Source organism: Triturus cristatus, chromosome 8 (genome assembly GCF_964204655.1).
Source record: "Triturus cristatus chromosome 8, aTriCri1.1, whole genome shotgun sequence".
Classification (NCBI taxonomy): domain Eukaryota; kingdom Metazoa; phylum Chordata; class Amphibia; order Caudata; family Salamandridae; genus Triturus; species Triturus cristatus.
Genome location: NC_140591.1, coordinates 153,185,477 through 153,210,781, shown reverse-complemented (window position 1 = coordinate 153,210,781; position 25,305 = coordinate 153,185,477). Strand labels below are relative to the sequence as shown.

Sequence of the window (25,305 nt, the reverse complement as noted above, 5' to 3'; positions counted from 1 at the left end):
AATAAGACAAAGGTAGTTGAAAATAGGCAGCCCCCTCAGTTGCGGAGGCTGGGAGATAAGAACAGACAAAACAGCCCTCTAACCACATGATCTTCATATATTGAGCTAACATTTGAAAGTAGACATTATAACTATAAACACTTTCAACATGAGGAACATGGGAAACCTAACCTCCCTGCACTGCTTGACTAACGGCAAGTCTAATAATTGTATTTACAGGAACACAAGAAACATTTCCACCCAGTAAATGGGCATCTAACATCCACCCAACCACAGAAACAGGGATGTCAACTGCCAAAACTGCAAGTGAAATTTTTCAGTGTCACTGCACCATGTTATCTTAAATCAAACTGAGCACATACGTGTTACAGAGATTTTGATTCTGCATCAACCAGAGCCCGGAGGCTCTAAAAGTCCTCTAACTCTCTATTCATCTTTTTCTTACTTTTGTCAGTGATCTGTGTAAATTGAGCACCTTTAAGGTTTATCAATGTCAGTCAGAAAGTCATCAGACTCAATGTCAATTCTTGCAAGATATGTCCAGTCAGGACCTGAGTACTTGTGGTTGTTCTTCCTCTCCTTTTTAGGTCACTTTGATTCCATCAGGTCTGATCTCTCACCATGGAGGTCTGATAGCTCTGGAAGTTCCTTTTCCTCTAACTCACTAACCTCTTGTATGCTTTCTGGTCGCTATGTTACTGTTAACAGTCTCTTTTGGTTAGTCTTTGTCTGGGGCCACCCTTCTTCAGTTGATGCACGATCCTTGGAGGTGTTCGTGACCTTCGATTCAGAGGAAACTGATTCACCTTCATAGGTGGAGGTTTGTCTGCCAATGCCACTCTCTAGTTCCTGCAAACCCGACTCAGGTAGGCTTGGTTCAGCTCTCCATGAGTTCTTGCTGTCTCTCTGGATGCATATACTTAATCCGGTGGTTGGTGTCGTTACCAAAATTACATTTCGTTGAGTTTGCTCTGTGGGTGCCTGCAAGCTCTTAGACTGGCCTACCTCTTTTTCTTTGGATGACTCAGAGACTTCAACCTAGGTGGACTCAAGGAGTTAGTGTTTGTTGGGTCCACTTCTTCCTCTTCTCATCTTACCCTCTTGATGTGCGAGACATGTATCCAGTTCAGTAGATCAGCACACTTAACAGCAGTGTTGGTGACCACGATCACCTGGTATGGGCCTCTCCAACACTCTTCCAGACACGATTTCCAAACGTGCTTTTTCATGTGAACTCAATTGCCAAGTTTCAGGTTGTGAGCCAGCTGGCGTAGCAACATCAACCTCATGAGAGATAGAATGCACCACGTAGCCAATCCCTTGCAGCATTTAAGAACCAGATCATCTCCGATACATCTTGTGAGGAGACAATCCTGTCCATCTACAGGATGAGCTTCGAATGCTGATCAATACTAGTGGAAGTGTGTCAGGCAATTTAGGAGATGTGGACTCACAGCCTTTGGCCAAGTTTGCCTTGATATTTCCATTCAGTCTTCCTACGATGCCTGAATCTTCTGGTCTGTAACTGGAATTAAATCTCTAATCTATCCCTAAAGCTGCGCACTGTAACCTCATTATCTCATTTTTGAAGGGACTGATTTGAGAAGAACTGGCATCCCAAAATGCGGGATCAATACCCACACTAGTAGTTTGGTGACTGTCAGGCTGTCACATTTCTTGGTGAGATATGCCTCCATGCAACAGGAAAATAAGCACACAATCACAAGGATATACTTTAGCTGATTACATCAAGGCATCTCCAAATCATCAGTTTGGAGATGATTGCAGGGACCATCAAACTTACCTGAATTGCTCAAGGTCACTACAACCTTCTTGCCCACATTTTGATTCTGACAGATTACACAACGCAAGGAAAACTTGTGTGCCATCTATCAAAAGTGCCAGAGTTGTTTATCTTTGACACCATCCCACCTCTTCCTACATGTGTTGGTCCATGCATGTGTCTTACCATAGCAGGTAGCATAGATTTGAGAAGGATCAGCTTTCTATCACTGGGCACCCAAATGTCACTAGCGTCTTTTACACATCCGACTTTTTCACATCTGGCCCTAGCTCATTGAAAGTCTGTACAGTGTTCAACAACATATTGATCACAGATTCTCCCTCGGCATTGCACGGTTCATCCATGTGAAATGAAATGAAAAGAAATTATATATTTATAAAGCGCGACAGGACCCGAAGGTTTCTAGGCGCTAAATACACTATACGGTATTCGTTGGAGGAGGACCATTAATAAAGCCATGTTTTAAGACGTTTCCTGAACTGAAGTTGGTTGTGTTCATTTTTGAGAGCTGTGGGCAAAGAGTTCCAAAGTTTGACAGTGGTAAAGGTGAACCGTTTGCCTCCCCATTTTACTCTATAAAACTTGGGGATGGCTAGGTTGCCACTGTAAGATGATCTAAGCGTTCTGCCTGGGATGTAGGGCTTGAAAAGTTGAGACAACTGCCATAGGCCCTTACCATGAATGACCTTAAATACAATACATAGGGCCTTAAACTGGATGTGCTTGATGACAGGCAGCCAGTGCAGCTCTGCGAGGGCCTTGGAAGCTGAATTGAAACAAGTGAGCCCAAGCAGGGCTCTTGCGGCAGCATTCTGGGTGGTTTGCAGTTTATGGAGACTGCGTTTACGTGCACTGGTCAGAAGAGCATTGCAGTAGTCCAGTCTTGAACCAATTAAGGCTGTGACCACTGTTTTCCTCAGCTCAAGGGGAATGAACAGAAGTACTTTTTAAAGGATTTTAATGATAAAGAAACAGGTTGATGTGGTTTTGTTGACCTGGGATTCAAAGGAGAGCTTGGAGTCGAACAGTAATCCAAGGTTCTTAACTTTGTCAGCCGGTGTTGGGGGAGAGCCCATATGACTAGGCCATCAGCTGTCAGACCAGACCATAGGAGTAGTACCATAGAGCATGACTTCCGTTTTTGAAGTGTTCAATTTGAGGCAGTTTGTCTGCATCCATTTCCCTATGTGACTCATACAGTTTTTGTAACGGGACGCAGTGTCTGAGGATGGACTATTGACTGACACATTGCCAGGATGCCCGTAGGGCGATAGCTGCGCTATATAAGTTTCTCATCAATCAATCAATCAATCACTGACACAATGATTTCCGTTTCATCTGCATAAGACACCAGGGAGAGCCCAAAGGTTCTGATCAGTTAGGCCAGTGGGGTAACATATAAGTTAAAAAGAGCCCCGAGGCACTCCGCAAGGGAGAGTAAAATCCGGGGAGCAAAAAGGGTCAAGTGCTATTGATTGTGTCCTATTAGACAAAAAGGATCCAAGTAACAAAAGTGCTTTGTCCCTGATTCTTAGTGACGCCAGACGTTCGAACAACACATCGTGGTTGACCGTGTCGAATGCCGCCGAGAGATCCAAAAGGATAAGAGCAGCACTTCCATCTCTATCCAGGGTTTGGCTCCATTCCTCTGTGGCTGTGATTAAGGCCAACTCGGTGCTGTGATGGGCCTGGAAACCAAATTACGAGTAATCGAGAATATCACCTTCTGCGAGGAAAGCAGATAATTCTTCTTTTAAATATCTTTCAATAATTTTGGCCGGAAACGGTAGCCTGGAGATTGGTATATAACCGGAAGGATCCCCAGGGTACAGGTTTGGCTTCTTTAGGAGTGGCAGTATAGAGGCTCTTTTCCAATCAGTGGGAAAAACCCGGGATGATATCATAAGGTTAAAAATAGGCATTTGAGCACACGCCGTGATTTCAGGGACCAGATGCAAGATTTTGGGAGGGCACGGATCCATGGGGATCCAGACTTAACCAAGGAAATCAGCTTGATGGTCCCGTCGAGCGAGATCGAAGAAAACATAGAGAGTGTGACAGTGGAACAGCAGTCCTGGTTAATTGAGGGAGTTAGACTAACAGTAGAGTTTTTTTCTGTGTGACCAGATGTAATAGTTTGGGAAACAAATGTATCAAAGACTTGATTAACTTTTAGTTGGAAAGCATTAGCCAGTGTATCGCAAAATTGCTGGCTAATATCCTGATATGGGATATCGAGAAGCTTGGAGAGTTATTTTACTATTGCAAACAGTTTTTTAGCACAGCTATTGGATGTTTTAATTTTTTCCTTAATGTAGTCCGATTTAACATTCAAAATCAGCTGTTTATAGGTTTGCATGGCTTGTCTATATTCTAATTTAGTTTGGTCATTATTAGCTAGCCTCCATTTCCTTTCAAGTTTTCGGCAAGTTTGTTTTTCCATATTCAAAGACTCATTAAACCAGGGTTCAGAGCGTCTAGAGTGTTGTGACATGGTAGGGGGGATAGCTTCTGCCCCGCAAGATGAATTCAGGCATGATAGCTCCTCACTGCCTCATCCAGGTTCTCTGGCAAATGTTTGCAGGCGCCCAGGAGTGTCTTGCTAAGCTCTTCCGCCTCCATCTTATGCCAGGGTCGAGAGTCAAGAACTTTCTTAAATAACTGGGTGTTTTTTTTTTGTGGGTAGACAGATTGTGAATGTTATTACTCTGTGGGTTGACCAGATGAGTGGTAGAGCTTTATTCCAAACTAGACTGGGATTGTCAGAGAAAATTCCATCCAAACAGTGTCCCGCCGAGTGAGTTGCATCATTGACCAGCTGCTTAAATCCTACACTGGCCAAATGGTCTGACAAGGCCTCCGTGTCTGTATCAGTCATATTTTCAAGGTGAAAATTAAAATCTCCCAAGATTGTGAAGTTAGAGGATTTGGCTGTAAGCTCGAGGAGCTAGCCAATGAAAATTTGATTTAGCTAACGGTGGGCGGTAGATGAGTGTATCGTTAAAAGTATTCTGGCAGTCAAGCCTGACACCGAAGGTAACAACTTCACCTTCTAAGAAGTCAGGGATTGAATTGAACTGAATTTTAAGATCATTAATTCCTAGCTATGAGCATTATACCTCCCCCTCTTTTCCAAATTCTATCTTTCCTGCAGATTTTAAAGCCCTCAGGGAGCGCTACTAGGAGATCTGGTTCCAAAGAGGGGTCGGCCCGGGTTTCTGTAAAAAAATCCAGATCAATGGCATGCTCTTCCATAAGATCGTGGAAAGCCACCGCATTTTTGATGATAGATTTGGTGTTAAGGAGGAGTCAGCATGTGATATTGCAACTCAGATCTGGGTTTATGAAAAGTACCGGACTCCGGAGCACAATATCAGGCAATCTCATCAGCATAGAAGTTGCTTCTGGTGGCAGGGTCATTGTCACTCTTATGTGCAGCACACTTCACCATAGCAATTTATTTCAGTAACAGAAGGGCTCCCAATAGGTTGGAGACAAACAATCCATTCCTAATTGGTGAGCTGGCAGATGTCATAAACCTTCTCCGCAACCATAACTGCCCAAAGTCATGAACAGTGCCAAATTCATACTGGCTGTGAGTGTAAATGGTAACTCACAAGCCTTTGGATGTACAACAAGCTCTGGTGAGAGCAATTAATTGCGCTACCTGTCCCAACGTTACATGGTACAGGTAAGAGGCTTCACAACCCCACTCAGAATGCACCCAGCATATGTGGCATTCAATATTCTGCATCAATCTCTTAGACAAGACCCATCAACAAATGCTGAACGGGCAGATTCGGGAAAGGGGCCATCCATTATGTCAGGCCTTGGCTTTGTGCACAACTTGGTAACACTAATGCACGCACTTGTGGTCAAAATCTCCCTCTCGTCTCCCTCTGGGGTTGGTAACAGAGAAGCACGGTTTAAGGCATTACACCTTCTAATACAAATGTTCTCAACTGCCAAAATTATTCTGACATAGTGGGTTAAGCAGCCATTGGTCAAATATCACATGCGGTGCAAGTCATGAGAATTTGAATTGAATGTGGGACAATCACAACACGTGGATAACCCTTCACTATTCCTTCAATTTGCTGAATGCTTAGGCTTACCGGTGCAACGCCTTGATACAATGAATAACGCTGTGGCTCCAAAATATCCTATAGGGCGCTCACACTCCCCATGCATTTGCCTCAACACAGACACAAAACACCCATCTCGCTCATGACAAAAGAGTACAAACTCTTTTGTGTAGTTTAGCATTCCAAGAGCTGGTGCTCTGCAAATAGATTCCTGAGCTCCTGGACAGCTTCCATGCTTTCATCACCCTTTGGTACCTGGTCATTGACATCAGTGTGCATCAGCCTCAATAGAGTTTGGGATCCACTGTCGGCAGTAGACAATCATGCCCAAAAACATTTGTCTGAAATGTTATATTAAGGACTGTTTCAATGAATTTATGAGACACCTGCCTGATTCCATTCTCAATCTGATGTCCCAGATACATAACCTTTTTCTGACAGTACTGCTGCCTACAAGCTTCTTTTATTATCGATGAAATGAGTAGATCATCAATATACTGAGTCACGGTTGAGCTATATGGTTGTTTCAGAGTTTTTAGATTCTTTTATGTTCTGATTGAAATCGGACAGGCTTGCTGTATACCCTTGAGGAATGCAACTCTACACAAGAGTATTCTTTTGGAATCAAAACGCAAAGAGAAACTGAATTCCTTCATGAAGGGGAGCTGAGAAGAATGCTTGTCAAATGTCAATGACAGTTGGAACTTGAAGCAGAACCAACAGTAAACAGATAGTAACACTTAGAAACTGCCTTTTGCATACGTGACACTCATACATTGCACCCAAGAAGGAAACCACTAAACGTGCAACGCGTAGAGCAGCACATATAGAAGTAGCAAATTGTTATATTTAGTGATTGTTTGTGTGCAGGAGGGGACACCTTCTTGCACATAAACATCCATCAATGGCTTTTTGCTCTTTCTATGCGTTACTTCTATGTGCGGTGCAGAATGCATCACACATAGAAAAAGCAAAAACAAGGAGAAATAAAAGCATTTCTTCTCATGCACCATTCTAACACTTGCTCTTGCATGGTGTTAGTTTTTAGCGCTGCCACAGATTTACACCTCCTTGTAAATCTGGGGCAGCGTCAAAAGCAATGGGTGTTGAGGTGGTGTAACGATGCTTTGTAACTATGGAGAAGAACATATCACCACCAGAACGTTGCTAAAAGTGACGTTCAGGTGGCGATATCCCTTGTAAAAATGGCCCTTAGTCGTTGTCGGGTCTGTACTTTGCTTTGGGTTGACTGGTAGAGTTACAGTGGTCGTGTGACCTCCCGCCACATGGGTTGTGAAAGCCTCTCTATGGGGTGGGCCTGACACTATCACATTGGGCTTTTCTGTGAGATCCTGAGGAATGCTCGGAAGGGTCTGACTCTGTGGTGTGTTAACTGCGGCCGCATAAAGGGAATCATTTGGTGTTACCGATGAGTGTGAAATACCCATTGCTATGGTTGACCGGCTGCTCCAAGTCATTGTCAGTTGAAGAGAGAGTTTATGTCAGTGGTAATGGCTCTTATTGCTTTGTCGACAGTTCAGTAAAACACGCTTTCCACATGCAGGTGACTGATGCTGCTTTGTGCTTTGTTTTGAGCAGATAAGAAGGAGTGCTCCCTGGAGCCCAAGGACAGGGCAGACTGTGGCTACATGGGCATCAGCGCTGAGGAGTGCCACAGGCGCGGCTGCTGTTTTGACTCCAGCATCCCTGGAACTGACTGGTGCTACTACTCCCGCTCACAAGGTAAGCAGCTTACCCTCGGTAGGTGTTGGCAAGGTTGCTTCTGCTGCTTATCTCTTGTTCACAGTAAAACACTTGATATTTAGATGCTTACTACCTATCAGTGCACTATGACATTTGCATTAAAAGAGCATTGTTGTGAAGGTCTTGGGTCAAACTTCTGCCATAAGAAATCAGGGCCACATTTACCAATATCAACAAACCTTGGTCGATGGAAATCAAGAGTAAGTCAGACCTAAGTCAGAAGTAAGACCCTCGCTCTGCTATTCACTGATCATGGGCAGCCAGCCGTTCCTGCACCTCCAGGTAAGGAAGGGGAGAGGCCAGTATAATGGGTGAATATCCACTGACTTACACAGGTCCTCTTCAGCTCTACAAGAGTCAATAGGCTCATAAAAAGACATTTTAGAAAGTTTGATTCTGAACAGTCCAGTTTTCTCAGCATGCTATAATGAATGAGTTTGTGCCACTGTTCAGGAAAATCAAGTACTGCCACAAAATGGATAAAGCGAGACAAGGTTCATTGTAAAGACCAGAGCTGGCGACTTTGGAGCTGGGGAGGCTTGTTCGAGTCTCGGTATTGGCTCAACATCCTGTGAATCTGGGCAAATCATTGAATCTTCCCTACAGACCAAAAAATGAATGGGTCCTGAGTAATGTAACTGGTGCTCACGTAAAGTGCTCCATTCTCTTCGAGTTCCCTCTATGTAAAACTGCAAATAAATAAGACCAGAAGAGCAAACGTTGATAGAGCAGATTGCAGTGGCATTTAAAGCTCGGTACAAGCCAACAAAAATTTACGAATTTACTGTTTTTGATTATTTTTTTTTTATTGACAGTTTCGTTAACATAGAACACATTTCAACAACAAAACAAGCCAGTTGGACAGTACATCTTCCCACAACATCTGTGCAATCGTGGGACAAAACATGGAGAAAAGAAATGCATCATCTAATCACACATTTGTCTGAGTACCCTTTGCAGGTATTATGAAACCTGCATCTTTTTTTCCTACGAGGGTCAACAATGGTGTGTAGTCACTCTTCTGCAGTTCTACATCAAGACAGTCCAACAGGATTACAGCAGTTATACAATCTGGTCATTTATACCTGTATATTCTTGCGTACCATTTGTTAAGGCATGTGAGGAACTAAGGGATCCCACCTGACTCCCAACACCCCCATCCCCCAGTGCCACTGCGAAACAAGAGCTCCCGCAGATTTACTCAGCTGCGTCTTTCTGATTTTGTGTCCATTGCACAAAGAGCTCCCAGATGTCACGAGGCCTAGAGGTGGGCGGCATGAGCTCCCAAAAAGTAGATAGCTGAGTGTGCACAAATGTTACCGCAGCAAGCCAGCCCTCAATCAATGGCAGTCTTCTCCCACCCCAGCACACCGCCACCTGTCTTTTAGCAAATAATAATAGCAGAGCTTGTAATTTACGCGTTTTTGGCAGGGTGTCTTTAACAAATCCCAATAGTCCTATTATGGGAGATGGCAAATCAGATCTTCCAATTATTTGTTTCACTGAGGTAATCTAATTTCGGGCATTCCCATGCCATGTGCAAAAACGTGGCAGGGGAGAAACCGCATCTCCAGCATCTATTGTCCGCACGTAGCCCCATCCTATGAAGACCAATAGGTGTTCTATAAAATCTGTGCAGAAACTTGAAATGAATTAATCTTAACCTGTAGTTTGGTGACAACTCAATGAGCTGCCCGCATCAGAACCTCCACTGGTCCTCGGTCAGCGGGGCAGCCAGCTCGTCATTCCAGTATTGCAGGGATTTAGGGCAGACCACAGGGGCCGAGTCCTGCATGTTCTTATAGATCTGTGTTACCAGCCTGCGGGGGGATGAAGAGCCGACTACGTTTTCCAGAGCAGTCAGAACCGTCGGGGCTCTCGGAAAGTCTTTGCTAAAGGCTCTACATGTCGCACGGAGTTTATGATACAGGAATTGCTCAGAAAAAGACACATCCCGGTCTCTGTCTGCAGAAGGAGGGGGTCTGAAAGAATTATCAGGGAACAAGTCAGCAAAAGTTTGAAGATTCAATTTTTGCACAAGGGACCTGCCAATTCCATCTACGACACATGGTAGCAATGGATTCTGCGTCAGTGATAACGACGGGGCATACAACAACGGGACCCCTGCTCTTTTACGCAGCTCCTCCCAAGCCCATCTCAGCATGCCTGCAGTATCTATGTCAACCTTAGGGCGGCTAGCAGGTTTGCAAATTGCCACTTTAAGTGGAGTGGGTGCAACTACGTCGCGCTCTACCGCCACATGAGGCTGGAATGGTGTTGGGTGTACCCAGAAATGCAGGTATTGGGCCTGAGCGCTGAGCGCATATAAACGCATATCCAGAGCACCCATGCCTCCCTGACGCAGTGGAAGTATTAGCATGTCCCAGGATACCCTCGCCGGCCCACCCGCCCACGCCAGTGCGACAAGATGTGACCTGAGAGTGTTGAAGAAATGAGATGTTAAAGGAATCAGAACATTCGCGAACAAGTACAGAAACTTGGGTAGGATGATCATTTTAGCTAAGGCCAGCCTACCAGTCAGGGACAGGGGAAGTTTCGTCCATATTTTGACCTTCTCCTCCAGCCACGTCATAGCTCTCCCATAATTTAGATTCCAGATTTCCTGCACGTCCCGACTAATCCATATTCCCAAATATTTTACTGCTTCTACTTTCCACTTCAGCGGGTACTCGGATTTGGATCTAGGCGTGCCCTCTGTTAAGGGGAAAACAACCGACTTTGACAAGTCAATAGTTATCCCAGCCAGTCCTCCGAACCGGATAAATGCCCGCAAAACGGGGTCCAGATTGTCCTTCGGGTTCATAAGGTAGAGAGTTACATCATCAGCATATAGCGATATCAAAAGGCATCTGGAACGAAATCCTATACCTCGTGCCGTGTGATGCTGGCGTATGCGCGCAGCGAGTGGCTCCATTGCTATTGCGAACAATAGTGGAGAAAGGGGGCACCCCTGTCTTGTACCACATGATATTGGGAATGGATCAGAGAGCAGCCCGTTGACCCTGATCCAAGAACTGGGGGAATTGTAGAGTAGCCGTACACTGTTGATAAAAAGCGGGCTGAACCCCATACGACCTAGGATTGTGAACAGAAAAGGCCACTCCAGGGTGTCAAAGGCTTTTGTAGCATCTAGAAACACTACTGCAGCGTGGACGTCGGGATGAAAATAATGTAATACTGAAAAAATGGTTTGTAGGTTGTGCGACGTCGATCGCCCCAGAATGAACCCCGACTGGTCAGGAAGTGCAATCATGGGCAGCAGTGGCTGCAATCGATTAGCAATCAATTTCGCATATATTTTGACATCTACATTTATCAGGGAGAGTGGCCTGTACGAATCCAACTCGGAGTCTGGTTTTCCTGGTTTTAGTAGAGTAATTATTAATAGCTTCCCTCATGGTATTGGGTAATACTCCCGTTTCCAGGGCTTCCCCATAAACCTCCAGCAGCCTTGGTGCCAATTCGTCTACATATGTTTAGTAAAAAGATGTGGTCAGACCGTCACGGCCGGGGGCCTTGTCAACGGGCAAGCTTTTTATAACCTGTGCAACATCTGCAGCAGTGTACGGGAGATCCGTGTATTTTCTGTGGTTATCTTATCATTGAACCAGGCTAGTGCGATTGAGTCTAAAAATGATTGCGTACCCTCAGGGCAGCCTTCCTGCGAGGCCTTGTAGAGATTGGTGTAGAAGTCAGAAAAGGCAGTCAAAATCTCCCCCCTTCCTCTAACCACTTCACCTGTCGCAGTGTGTATCTCGTGAATAAATGTTGCGGCTCTGGGTGCCTTTGTCATACCTGCCAGCGTATGACCCGGTCTGTCACCCTCCCCATACCTCCTGGCCTCTGCGTACTTCCCCAGGAACTTGACCTCCCGCTGCGCCTCCTCAGAGTAGTCTAACAATTTAGCTTTAAGCAAGCCAGTAAGTGTTGGGTCCCCAGTTGCATAGAATTCTTCTTCTAGCGCCTTCATACTGGTCTCCATAGAGGCAAGTGTCCCTCTGATTGCCTTTAAAACACCCGGATGTCTAGCAACACATTTACCTCTAATTACTACTTTAAAAGCCTCCCATAGTGAGGCTTCGGTATCCACCGAGCCCGTATTCAGATCAAAGTATTCGATGATGTCGGATCTAATTTCTTCTTTAAAGGCTTTGTCTAGGAGAGCCTGAGGTGGGAGACGCCATGCAAAAACCCTCTGTGGTGAGTCGGGGAGTGCCAGCTGCAACATGCACGGAGAGTGATCCGAAAGTGATCTGGGCATGTGCGCAACATCTACAGACCAAGTGGCGACATCCCGGGATACCAACCAGTAATCCAGACGTGACCATTAATTGTGGTGATCAGAAATGCAGGTGCCCTCCCTCAGCTGGGGGTGTCTTTCGCGCCATATGTCAATAAGATCCCTATCGGCCACTATCGCCCCCAGGGTGGCGCTAGCCGCCGGGTGTAAGGTGCAGGCAGTTCCCCTCCTATCAAGTGTATCATCTAGGACAGCATTAACGTCTCCACCCCATAAGACAGTCGAACAACCAGCAGCTCTAATCTTGGACCAAATGGTATGAAAAAAATCCGGAGAATCGACATTGGGGCCATATATAGCCACAATAGTCACAAGAATACCACATATGAGTCCCTGCACCAAAACATACCGGCCCTCAGGGTCGCCCTGTGTATACCTCTCCCTCCAATCCAACCCCTTCTTAACCAGCACAGCCACCCCCGTGCATAGTTAGAATATACCGAAGAATATACATGTCCCCATCGATTGTGGCGGAGTCTCTGTGAAGGTGTCACATTCAGGTGCGTTTCTTGCAATATGCATATGTCTACGTTGTGGCGTGATAAATAGGCATGAACCAGTCTTGATTTCCTACCATCATTAAGCCCACGGACATTCCAAGTGAGGCAATTTAGAGTGTTAACAGACATTAACTAGATTTTCTTTTCCAATTGTCTTGCATATACCCACGGCGTGATACTTCGACCAGCTGCAATATAGTTTTGCCCATAGTATACCTCCAACACTGGCATTAAACAATAACATAGACCCTACCGCCTTCCCCCCACCTACTCAAACCCCCCCAAACAGGTTGTAGCAAACCCCCCCTAAAATAATCAGAACATGCAACCCACAGCATGACAATCGGGATCCTTCCCATGAGGGCGCGGCAACACTGGCGTACTTCCTTTCTGTACGCAAGGTGGCCGGGAATACTGCGGGTGAGGCTATCCGCACAAAACCACCTATGCACTGCATAATCTAAAATAATGTTGAACAGAGCTGCAGAACAATTGGCAGTATGTCTCTCGGCAATGCGCACGTCTCCCATTTGCACAACCCTATTGGCCAGAGAGCGGATCATGTTATTTCCATATTAGTCATTGTCACTTAAGTTAGCTTCCGCCCTCCCATCATCTTCTCGATGCCCCTTCTTCTGTTTCCCACAGACGTGTTTAGCAAACTTGAGCGCAGATTTCGCATCCGTGAAAAAATGGGACATCCCATCAACCGACACCTTTAGCTTCGCTGGGTACAGCAGTGAGTACGGGATTTGTGCCTGCAAGAGAATCCGCTTTGCTTGAATAAACTCACGTCGCGCCGCCTGCACCGCCGGGGTGAAATCTGGGTAAAAGGAGACGGCGTTCCCTTTGTGTGTGATCTTGCCTTTCTCCCTTGCCTTCCGGAGGATGAGGTCCCTATCCTGATAATTTAGGAGCTTCGCTATGATGGGTCTGGGCGGGGCACCCACAGGAGGCCTCTGGCCCAGCGACCTGTGGGCTATTTCCACCACAAAGACTGGGGAGAGGTGAGGATCGAACAGTTCGTGCAGCAGCTCCGTTATGTAGGTCTCCATTTTAGAGATGGCCGTCGTCTCCGGAATCCCCGTGATGCGAAGGTTGCTGCGTCGCGACCTTGCCTCTAAATCCTCATTTTTAGCTCTGATGACCCCCAGCAGTTTATCCATGTGGAGTAGCTGTTCCTTTGTCTCAACTTGAAATTCGTGTTACTCCGTGTGTCGGCTTTCCAGGGCATCCAGGCGAGTCTCGTGCGTCGACACCTGCGACCTGACTGAATCCAATTGCGCAGCTAGGTTGTCCAGCTTGGTATCTATGGTACGAAGGCTGGTTCTCATCTCTAACATGAGGGATCTCAGGTCTCCCCCCGTTTGCGAGTCATGAGGACCCACAGCGTGCGATTCATTTTCCATGCGGGTATGGCGGGAGGCGCGCTTATTGTCAAAGTTCAATTTCGGTTGTTTGGCATCGTGTTTGCCCATGGTTGCATCGGTGCTGCAGGCGGAGCCAGGAGGTCTAAACCAGAATCAACCTGTCGACGCAACATGCAAATGCCCGTCCCCTGTGTCGCAATAGCGCGCTGGTACACCCAAGACGCTCCAACAATGTCTGAAATCACTGCAGCTCACTCTAGGCACCGCTAAGATTTCAAGGCCGCCTACAGGAACAAGCAGCCCAGGATAGCACAGGCAGGCTTCCACAGCAAAGTCTCACAACCCCAGCAGGGCAGCGTCGCTCCTAGGACTTCGCAATGTCCACCAGGTCTACAAGCTCTTCACACGTGGCATTGGCACAGCCAGCAACAGCTGTGAGCACCTCATCAACGCAGCAAGCATCGCCCACAGCCTTTTTTTTTTTTTTTTTAATATCATTTTGCCCCTATCAAGCCCACGTCTGGAAACCAGCAGAGTGCCACCACATAACAGGCCAGTGAGCACCCCCAATCACTTCCTCTGGAGCGGTACATGCACCGGAAACAACAGGGGCCCGCCACGTCTTCATACAGTTTCTCAGGCCCAGTGAATCAGCTCGCAAAAGTGGCCTAAGGGTACTCACAGTGTTCAAATGTGTACCCTACAGCAGCGCGGGGGCACAGCAGCAGCTCCCGATCTTCTTTGGCCCCCCTGCTGCCTCCGCCGCACAGGAGCGACCCGCTACGGCGACGACTCCACCAAGGCCGGAACGGCCCCGAGCAGCGCAGAGGCAACCAGCAGTCGCGGGCGCCACCGATATCACATCCGGGGTCCGCACGTCCCAAAGCTCCGGATGGATGTCACCGGCCGGTCCTCCAGGCCGCAGCACAGTCAGGCAAACCACCGAGGAAGCTTCTCCTCCCGCGCTGATATTAAGACCCGCCAGCCCTCCGCATCATCATCTGGAGGCAGCGGGAGGTCAGCACTCCGGCACCAGGCCCTCGCCGCGTCAGCGACCGCGGACTCAATTTCAGCTCCGCCCACCCAGTGACGCCGGGACGCGGCCTGGCCGCAACCCGGTGTTTATCTCGGCACTAGCACGTCGGCAGAGCACCGGGAATGCAACGATGGGGACTCAGCACCACCAGCACAGGATACAGTGGGTTCCGGCGGACCAAGACCCACTCAAAGTGCAGGATTACATTAAGGATTTTCTCCCGCCCGGCGGAGTGCGCTCAGAAAGCGGCCATTCCGCTGAGCAGCCGGCCACGCCCCCATTTACGAATTTACTTGATGTTATTTTAATAGTGCTCGTATTGCATAGCAGCCACTTCGAAGCACTACAAATGAGCACAGGAAGAAAGACGGAGCATCAGTTATCAGAGTCCTGGGTGTTTAGGTGTGTCACCTCTGCCCACAGGAGGCACAGGGCACGCGATGAGTATTGACTTAAGTCTTCTAAGCCCATGTGTACTTTACCCAGTCCTTAGCAGAGGAATTTGCAAACTGCTGTGGAATTTCAGACGTCTTCTTCAAAAAGAGTCATTCCCTCAGCTTTTTTGTCCCATCACATCCAAATCCTCCCCAGGTGTAAAAATATTGAAAAGAAGCATGCAATAAAAGAGATTTGGGGGCATGTTTATGAGCCCCTTAGCATCACTCCTGCACCACAGACTGCAGTGCAAGAGCAACGCAAATTAAAAATGTGAATTTTGAAGCAACGCAAAGTCCTCTTTTGTGGCCCTGAATGGCTTCATAAATCGTGAGTAATGCAATGCAGCACAAATTGCTACTTTTCGTTACTCTTTGCCTGGGAGCCTTGTGGCTTGTGTGGGTATTCTCACGCAGCATCCATGGATTCTGAAGCATTCCCAGATTTACTATGTATGTGCCAAAAACCTACACCTACCTAGGTGAGGCATAAAAAGGAAAAATATGTTTATTTCTCCTCGTTTTTAACTCTTTCTATGTGTGCTGCATTCTGCATTCTGTAGCACACACAGAAAGATAAAAAAGCCCCAGGGGATTGTTTTTGTGCAGGAAGGTGTCCCTTCCTGCACAAAAAAATCCTCCTTACTATGCAGGCACATTGGCACTAGGTACCGAAAGGGCGCCAGAGCAGACAAAATGGCAGGAATTTGCCATACATGGTGCATTCCTGCCCTTTCCCTGTCACGCAGTGCTGTGCAGCAAGATGACTTGCTACGTTGCACTGCATGACTTGACCATAAATATGGCCCACTGAGTATGACTTCCTGATGTGAAATACAACCATATTCACAAGAAACAGTTATTTCAATTTGTGGCACGCAAATGCATCAGTCCTCCCCAATGCTTTATTCTAGATGTCGTTCGATAAATTAATTGTATTCATGTTTCAATTGTATAAGCAATCAAGCATGGTGCGCAGCCCAGTCATGTGTTGCATGGTTATGTCACTCATCTGGAAAAAACATTCCTTTTAATTATGGGTCCTCACGTGCGGCTTTTAATAGCTGCTTTCAAAAACCAAACAAAGCAGAAGCCAACCCATTGACTCCCTCATGCACCAAGGAGCATTTTTACACATCACTGATGTAAAATGCACACTTAACATGCTGCACCAGTCCTCTTGTAGTGCATTATGGTAAATGCAGTTTTGAGATGGCTGACCGCCAGTCTTTTGAGATGCAGACAACCTTTGTGGAAACTAATGCACCTCCATAACACCATCACTCACATCTATGCACTGCCGATAGGCCAACAAGTGACAACGACAATGCTTTTCAAGTGATCACGTGCATTTGACAATGTTCACCTAATCTTTCATATAACCTGTTTGCAACAGATAAAAACCAGTGTGTGCTGAAACCAGCACAAAGAAGAGATTGTGGCTACAAGGGGATCAGTGCCAAGGAGTGTAACTCAAGGGGCTGCTGCTTTGACTCAAAGATCCCTGAGGTCAACTGGTGCTACTACTCCAAGGAACAAGGTGAGATAGATGGCAACTTGATGACTGGTAAGGAGAAGCGCCAAAGACAACACACAATTAATGATGCCAGATAAGCCCAGGCCCTCTGAACACAGGGTCAGGTCAACCAGGTAAATCTGGCATAGTCCATCCTTCCCCCCACCCCCCATTTCAATAAAGCAATTGTGAGTCCTCTGAGTAACTATGAATGTAAGACGTGGGCGAAATTTGCAAAATTGACTTAAGCAACTATCTGATTTGCAAGATCATATTATCTTGATAGTTTGACCTTAACAAGTGGCAATCCAATCAAAGATTATGAGCAAATAACAATTGCCTGGTCAATTGTTTGAAAGATTATTGGAAAGTTTCATCCTGAAAGCCTTCACTGTGGGTCGACTACTAAAAAAAAGCCTCCCTGGTTTGATGCCAAATACCTGGAATGGCAAGATGCAAGTTAGTCAAAATGAAATTGGCTAATATATCATAAATGGATGGTTGTTCCTACGACAAAATCTCTATAAAATGTAAAGCTAGGATAAAAAAGAATAAATTGTCAGCATACACAAAGAATTGGGATGAAATGATGGTGGAAATCTTGACCAACGTTGTTAAGAAATTTTGGAAATTGGTGTGCATAGGGGTTCATGGCCGAGAGGCAAGAACACAAAGTATGGTATCTACAGAGAGTTTGGTAGATCATTTAATGTTAGTATATGCAGGCAAAGACAATGTTGGAATTAAGAAGATGTCTACCACTGGCACTGAATTGCTTGCCTTATTCTCCGAATCTGCAATTAGAGATATTAACATGCAAAGAAAATTAACTAGATCGGCAGGACCGGATGATAGGCGGGCACTCATATTAAAGACTAACATAAACTGGTGGTTGAAGTTCTATGTAGATGTGCTTAAACAATGTACACCTGCACAGACTTACCGTAAGAATTGGAAAGGGCGATGCGGTGGTCCCCAAAATCTAATGGTTAATTAGTTTAATGGATGTGGGTGCAAACATTTATGCCAAAATAGTGCTACAGGCTTTTACACAATGGCATAAAGAGTTTTATCTGAGTCTATTAGGACAGGGTGACTTTAAGGCTGCACATTCTACTATCAACCTCTTCTTCAGCCTATGGACTATTTCACAATATGGTATTTAGGGATGTTCTTTACTAATTACCTGAGTTGGTCCTCCCATATAGAGACATTAAAAGCAAAAGCATTATCAACCATTGAAGCTTTATGTAACTTCAAACAAGACTTTGGAGGGCCTTCCCTCCAACTGTTTATAGTAGCTTAAAAAACCCTAATCCCTCCTAAAATTCTATGCAGAACAGAAGTGCTGGGCTTATACAAAAGTTTAGATTGGCATAAGACAGACAGATGTTGTCAAAAAACCTACTATCTTTAACCAAACATACAATGGCATCTGCTAATTGAGTGGAGGCGGAGCTCCAATCCTGGTCTATGATTATAGGAACATTAACATTTTGGAGCAAATTACTAACATCCGCACAACCTAAGATATGTCATGTTATGTTAACTGTTTTTATAAAGCGCATGGCAGCCTCAGCTATGGGACGTCCCAGGGCTAGAGCTATTAGGCACAGACAGAGAAGAGAAAAGAACTATAGATTGGAGAAAAGCCACGTCTTGATCATTTTCCTGAAGGCCCAATGATCCTGCGGGCCACAAGCAACAAAATGATGGAGTTCCAGAGGGCAGGTGAGTGCATCAAAAACCCCAGCATGGGTTTCAGGCCACGTAGAAGGTCAAAACAAGTGCCAGCTACTGACTTGGCATGACCTTCAAATGAGAGGGTGCTGTCCACCAGAACTCCTAGATTCTTAACCACGGTTTTCGGTTGGGGATGGGACCGCAGAGCTGACGGCCACCATTGGTTGCCCCATGAATGGGTGTCTCTGCCCACCAAGAGCACCTCGGAATTGGTGGAATTCAATTGCAGGCAATTGTCCGCCATCCAATCTGATATGGCCAAAAGATCGATAGCTAGCCTCCCCTTCCCGACTGTTCTATTCTGGGTGCACATTGTGTAGTCCACTGGTAGGGCCAAAGCCGGACTCAGTGGTGAGCCACGTTTCTGTGACAAATAAAATATCCGGTGTGGTATCTTGAAAAAGGTCTAATATCTCTGCGTGGTGCTTGACAAGGGTCCTACAATTGAGGCTACATATGGTATAATTTGCCCGCCCCGACATCAGATATGGCAGTGTTACACTGCATGGAGAGGGAGTCAGAGGGCGCCAGTTATGTTGACCACAAGGGCCTTTGATTTGTAAAGCAAACAAGAATTCCCTTGAATAGACTTGCCTGCAAAACAAACCAGGACATGGGGTCCTGGCGTCTTGTGGCGTCCTGGCGCGGACGGGCACAGATGGGCTTGCCTTTGGCGCGCCATAGGCGCCCCAGTGGCACGCCCAGTGCGCACGTCCGCCGCGCATCGGCACCATCCTTGTTTTAAGTAACGGCAGGGTGGTGCACAAAGAAGAGACTAGACCGTCTCCTTCCTAAGATGGAGGCCATAGGTAGCCACCCGGAAGTGGGGGAACAAAGATCGTAGTCCTTCCTCCACTCAATCAGCAAATGCTGTGGTGGACCGGGGAGGGCAAAAGAAAGCAAAAAGCTGCAGGTATCATCCCAGGTGATCTTACCTGGGCTCAGACGATAAGGAAACATCTGGTGGTGATCGCAGATGTAATGAAGATCAAGAATAGTATTATGGCTTCTATTAACCCACTCTAAGAAAGAATTGTTAATGATGAGATATGGATCTTCAATATTTAAGAGGAAAGCCTTCACTTGGAGAACTCTGTGAGACCTGGGGGGCCAATTCCATCTCCCCTTAATTATTAGTCTTCTCCAAAATGTGCCACACTCTTTTTAAAACTAGAGTAGAATTACACAAACTCTATGCCCTCCCTTTTGGGTTTCTTTAGCAATAAAGAAGGTATGTGTCGATGTGGACTACAGAGGCATTGTACGAAGGTTCACATACTGTTAGACTGCCGATATGACCCTCTAGGTGTGAATGGTTGTGCATTACCTAATTTGCGGTTACCTAATTGATATTCGCAAATTAGGTAATGCAAAACAACAGGGTGCCCGCGGGCCTATGCTCCTGTGAAGAACCTCAAAAACAATGAGCATGTGTGCGCTACATGTCACTTTGAAAATGCATTTTTTGTGCATTTCAAATATTGCACATGGTTACCATCGATTTAGAGTCAATTGTTATAGCATTTCCTAAATGCACAATTTGCAATTGGAAAATGCTTGGTACATGTGCTTAGAGAATCGCAAATTGTAATTCCCCTTATCTAGTTGCGATTTTAGGTAATGACAAAAGGTAGAGACTTACTTAAAATACACTGCCAAAGCCTTTCATACATCTTGAAAGACTATTTTCCATTCACAAACGGTCTAATTATAGCGATTCGCACCGTTTGCAAAATAGGTTGATACATGTGGCCCTAAATATCGGGGCCAATTTGAGCAACCAGTTTCACTCTCAGATTTAATGCACTCCCATTGTGACCTCGGTACAGTTCCAATGTCTTTGATTAAAACATCTGGGCCCTTATATCAAATAAAAGAAATATGTGATAAGCATGTGTTTCTAGTCTGAGGTATTGATATATGTGGGTTTTAATTGCAGGTGCCACTATCATGGGACTCGTCCTACACTCTAAACTACATTTTAAGCCATTTGTAATTTTTTCAGGTATTAACAAAAAAACCCCGTATTACTCTTCGACGTCTATGCCAAATTCCCCTTGCACATGCAAAATTCCACTAGTCCTTTGGAGTTTATCATTGAAAGTGAGCCTTTTGTACATCTAAACTAGGGCCTGGATTTGCTCACCTTTACACAACGCAGCAAGGCACCGTGCTGCACTGCCTTGCATGAAAAGGAAAGAGCAGAAGGGTGCCATATCTACTAATATATGGTGCACTTCTACTCTCTCACAGTGCTTGTGCATTTCATCCTAGCGCCAACACCGAATCCCTTGGGCAATGGTGCAAGAGTTCTTGTTTTATAGGCAGGATTGTTATTGTGCATAAAATGATACCTTTCTGCACAAAAACAATCCTTAGAGGTATATTCCTCTTTCTATGAGGGATGCAGAACGCAGTACACATAGAAAGAGGAAGTAACCAGCAGTAATTAAGATATTTTTCTTGGTTAAACCAGCCTCACATAGGCACTCAATCCAGGTTTACTGCTTTTAGTGAAACTGAATTTGCATCAAAATACATGGGTGGATGAAAATACATGGGTGGATGCATGAACACCCATGCTCCTCCAATGTAAAGCCTACTTGATGCAGTGTATCGCAGCACAGCCTGTTGAGGGTCTTAGAGCCAACTCTGTGATGTCATCAGGGGCAAAAGGGTGTGTAATGTCACTTGTGCTAGCACAGTCATTTTCGTGAATTGACATCCATGGATATAAGACTGGAAATTTGTGCTTACAACAAAACATTAAAGGCCAAACTGGCGGATGTGCCATGCCAAGTGATTTCTTACAACAGTTTTTCCCTGACTCATGGCAGTCTAAGGATTGCTTTTCTATGCCTGTTTATGAAAGGCTTAAGTATGGAAAATGTCTTTGCAAATCAGTCCCTAAGTGAAAACAGTATTTATAAGCTCTAAGGTTTCCTAAAGTAATTACACATCTATGAGCAATTACTAACACAACTGTTTTGTTACATATTTTTCTGTCCTGTGGATATAGTTTATAAAAATAGAAGAAAGACGTTCAATTTTCGGCTTAAGCGGATGTTACTAAATCAGCTTCCTGGTGTCACTCCACTTGCAATCATTATCCTATGCAACCCTTCTTCTTGCGACAACATGAGAACGCCATGTTTATAACATCAGGAGTTTTGGTGTAAAGTTAGATTGATACTAACTTGCATCAGGTATCACTATTGGCTGTTGATGTGTTCCTAATGACGCTAATACATGCTATGTTTTCTTTGCATTAAATAGATAAACAACAGTGTGCCCTTAGACCTAAAGAGCGGACAGATTGTGGCTATCGGGGTATCTCAGAAAAGGAGTGCCTCTCCAAAGGCTGCTGCTTCGACTCAAGCATCCCCGAAGTGATCTGGTGCTACTACTCCAAGGCTCACGGTAATTACATAATGTCAATACCTTTACTCAGGTCATATGACCACTGCTTCTGAGACTTTTGTTACAACACATTAACATATGCAGATATTGTGAAGGTACCCAAGAGTATCAACTTACCTTACCTTCCTTAAGGAAATAATAGACCCCTACAAATTATACATCTACATTTTACCAACTTCTTACATACTTGATATGAGACTTATCCTAAGGTGTCTGAATGGATCTGCAAAATTCTTTCAATAAGTGGTCACCAATGCCAAATGATACTGTCTGCAGCATTCTACGCGCACCATATTGAACGTGGGCACCATTATCAAATGAGGCTCAAGTGCCAGTGACATCAGTTCCTTTTTGTTTGCGCGCTCATTGACACAGGATTCAAAGCTAACCGTTTTAGTCTTTTCTTCATGTTTGTCAAGGTATTCTACTTTGTTCAGGATATATTCTTCGGGATTTTTAAGTTCTAGACCTTGTGAATCATGCCCTAAATCAATGTCTAACCTGGGCTACCAGAGAGATTGCATGCATCTTTTATAGAGATCACATACATCACTCCTCCTCTCACAAAAAACTCATGGGAATGAAGGAACACTCATTGTTATCTTCAAAACTGATTCCGCAAATGAGTTTTTCTCCACCTGGCTCTCATCTCAGCAAGCTGATTTCCAGAGGGATATGTTAGCAATATTCACCACTGAATTCTCTGCTACACCTAGTGGCATAATGCAAAATGATAAGGCTCCCACCTGTAGAATGTGGAGGGGTGTCCAGACACCCCTATATCTCACAGATATTAACATGCCTTGGGCCGAATGGGGGTCTTAAAAGGTCCAGGGGCTGACCCAAACCAGGCCCCAGTTTGACCTAAGGACTCAATTACTTTTTCAGAGAAGTCACAGTTGTGGGTGGCATTCTTTCCAGCTTTTCCCTCTGCATCAAAAACTTTTAGCCCAACAGTATAGCCATTAACAAAGGCACTGACTCTTGCATTTCCAGTGTTTAAGATGACTGAATAATTGCTTCGGCTTGACTTGCCTTGCAGACTTCAAGCATGACACGTTTGTTAGCCAGATATACTCACACATTAAGGGAAAATCATATCTGTGTTACCATGAATCTTCCTTAGCCATACAAGAAAAGATTCAAGGAGTTGATGCAGGATGTAGTGGCTCTGTCAGAGCAGGGCAGGCAGACTAATCTGAATGTGGCTGGTTCTTTGGCTAGGCTACTGGACTTCTTTCTGGTCCTACGAAGGTATGTCTGGATGAGGACTACCCCGCCCCTGTCTCATGAACATGACTGAGACTTCGGCTATGAAGTAGTGGGTTATTGGGTTCTCATTTGGGTAAGCCAAGTCTGACCAGTCCTTTAGGAGACAGAATGGGATGTACTAAATACTCTGCTCACTACATCCTCTGTGGATGTACAAACTACATAATGTATTTCTGCTAACATCATCATTTGTTCGGGGAGCTCTTCAGAAGTTCTGGGTCCACATTACTCATTTTATTCTGATATCCCTGGCTTGGGTCAGGAGACTGTGGTGCTCTGACCTTCTACAAATCAGTTCAGAAACCCCTCAAATCCGTCCAGCAATAGAGATTCTATTGTCCCAGAGACTAGTTGCTCTACTCTGACCTTCAGTTGCCAAGGCTAATTTCCTGGAAATTGTAGCTCTCTCATCCTAAGAACTTCCTTTATAGGTAATGGATATTTTGTTGGCAGCTAGATACGATCCTATGAGAGTGGTTGACTCTAGCAGATAGTCATTTTTTAATCCATATAATATACTCAATCCTTAGATCAGATTCTGCCAGACCTTTAGATCTATGACTTATGGTTCTCTGGCAATAAAGGATCTAAATATCAATGTCATTAAATAATACTTTGATGGAAACTCTATTTGCATTCTTTATCCTGATCAAGCTTCTTTCCTCAACAAGCTTTTATGACCTTTTAATTGGCTACGAAGACAATACATTGGGAAGGGGCATTAAAAAGCAATCTATCTACAATTGATCTTCCCTTATGGTTAATCTCTTTATAAGCATGCAAGCAAAATGCCTTTGAAACGTTTCCGAGCAGCACTATGTTAGTACACTCTGAAACAGCACTGACTTGGTCAAGACATATGACATTACAGAAGATATGTGAGGCAGCTACTTTGTCCCTTGAGCAATCGTTATCCAAATAATATAGGTTTGATTTGACTAGGAGAGAGCAGACCGAACTTCGAAGGACAGTTCTCCAATCCTTTACATTTGACTGCAGTAGTTATATCCTCAACTCTCCTGTGGGGATGTTCATTATGAGAATTAGTGATTTATCTTCAAAACTGTTCTTTCTGATAGATGTTTCATCTCTGTCTACCACCATCTGCGCTCGAACTACCTCCTATTTGGCCTAGCTTCCAATCTCATTTATAGCTATAATTCCATCACTTGCATCTCAGCTTCGATGGGAGCATGACATGTGGATGGAACTGATGTCACTGGTGTCTGTGCATTCTTTTACAATGGCATTGAACTCACTGTTTTTGTGATGCTGCATTTGATGTCATTTGGCTACAACTGGAGCCAGCCCAACCCTTGAAAATATGTGTCTGGTCCAGTCTGGTTACAGACATAAGGTTCATGTAAGCAATGTCCAGGAGCTGAATCATCCATGAGAAATAATGTTACAGAAGATAAGTTCAGTTTCTATGTTGATCGTGGAATGCCAGAGTTTGGTGAATCATATGGTCCCATAACCATTCTCATTGTGCATCCATATTTACTGAGTAACACAGAACAGTCTCATCTTCTTTTATAGAATGCAGAGCAGTAAAGTGTTCAAGGGCTGCAATGGAATCCTATGCCGGAGTTTATTTGGGAAAAGTTGACCACTTTGACAATTATTTTGAAGCCAAGTTCACCCCAAAAAATAAATGGCATGATAAAGGACGAAGGCTGCCTAAATATTATTTCATCAATACAGTAGACACGTTGAAAGACAGTAATTTGGATCACTGAAGTGTCAAGTTCAGGTTTGGGGAGCAATATGTATCTCCCATCCTGGAAAGGGAAAGGGGCCATCAATGGAATAAATGGGAAGCACTTTGGTCTGGAAAAGGGTACCAAGATTCACAAATGTCAAAGCAGGTTTTTGCCCATGGGAAAAGTAATTTTCATCCTAATTTGCAATATGTGATTACTAGATTTGACCACTACAGCATCTACACATTAGAGGCCTGGAAGGCAACTGATCTTCTGTATACTTGCACTTAAAATATATGGGAAGTAGCATTAATGTTGCCTTCAAAACGTTTACCCT

The 25,305-nt window shown here is 44.9% G+C and overlaps 1 protein-coding gene across 1 annotated transcript in view; it reads left to right on the top strand.

Annotated features, from left to right (window-relative positions):
- Positions 1–25,305, top strand: part of LOC146801728 (uncharacterized) — a 119,730-nt gene that overhangs the window by 37,166 nt on the left and 57,259 nt on the right. The window contains exons 3-5 of the mRNA XM_085621196.1: positions 7,489–7,632; positions 16,711–16,854; positions 21,850–21,993. Of these exons, the coding sequence (XP_085477322.1) occupies positions 7,489–7,632; positions 16,711–16,854; positions 21,850–21,993 (432 nt within the window). The remainder of the gene's footprint in view (positions 1–7,488; positions 7,633–16,710; positions 16,855–21,849; positions 21,994–25,305) is intronic.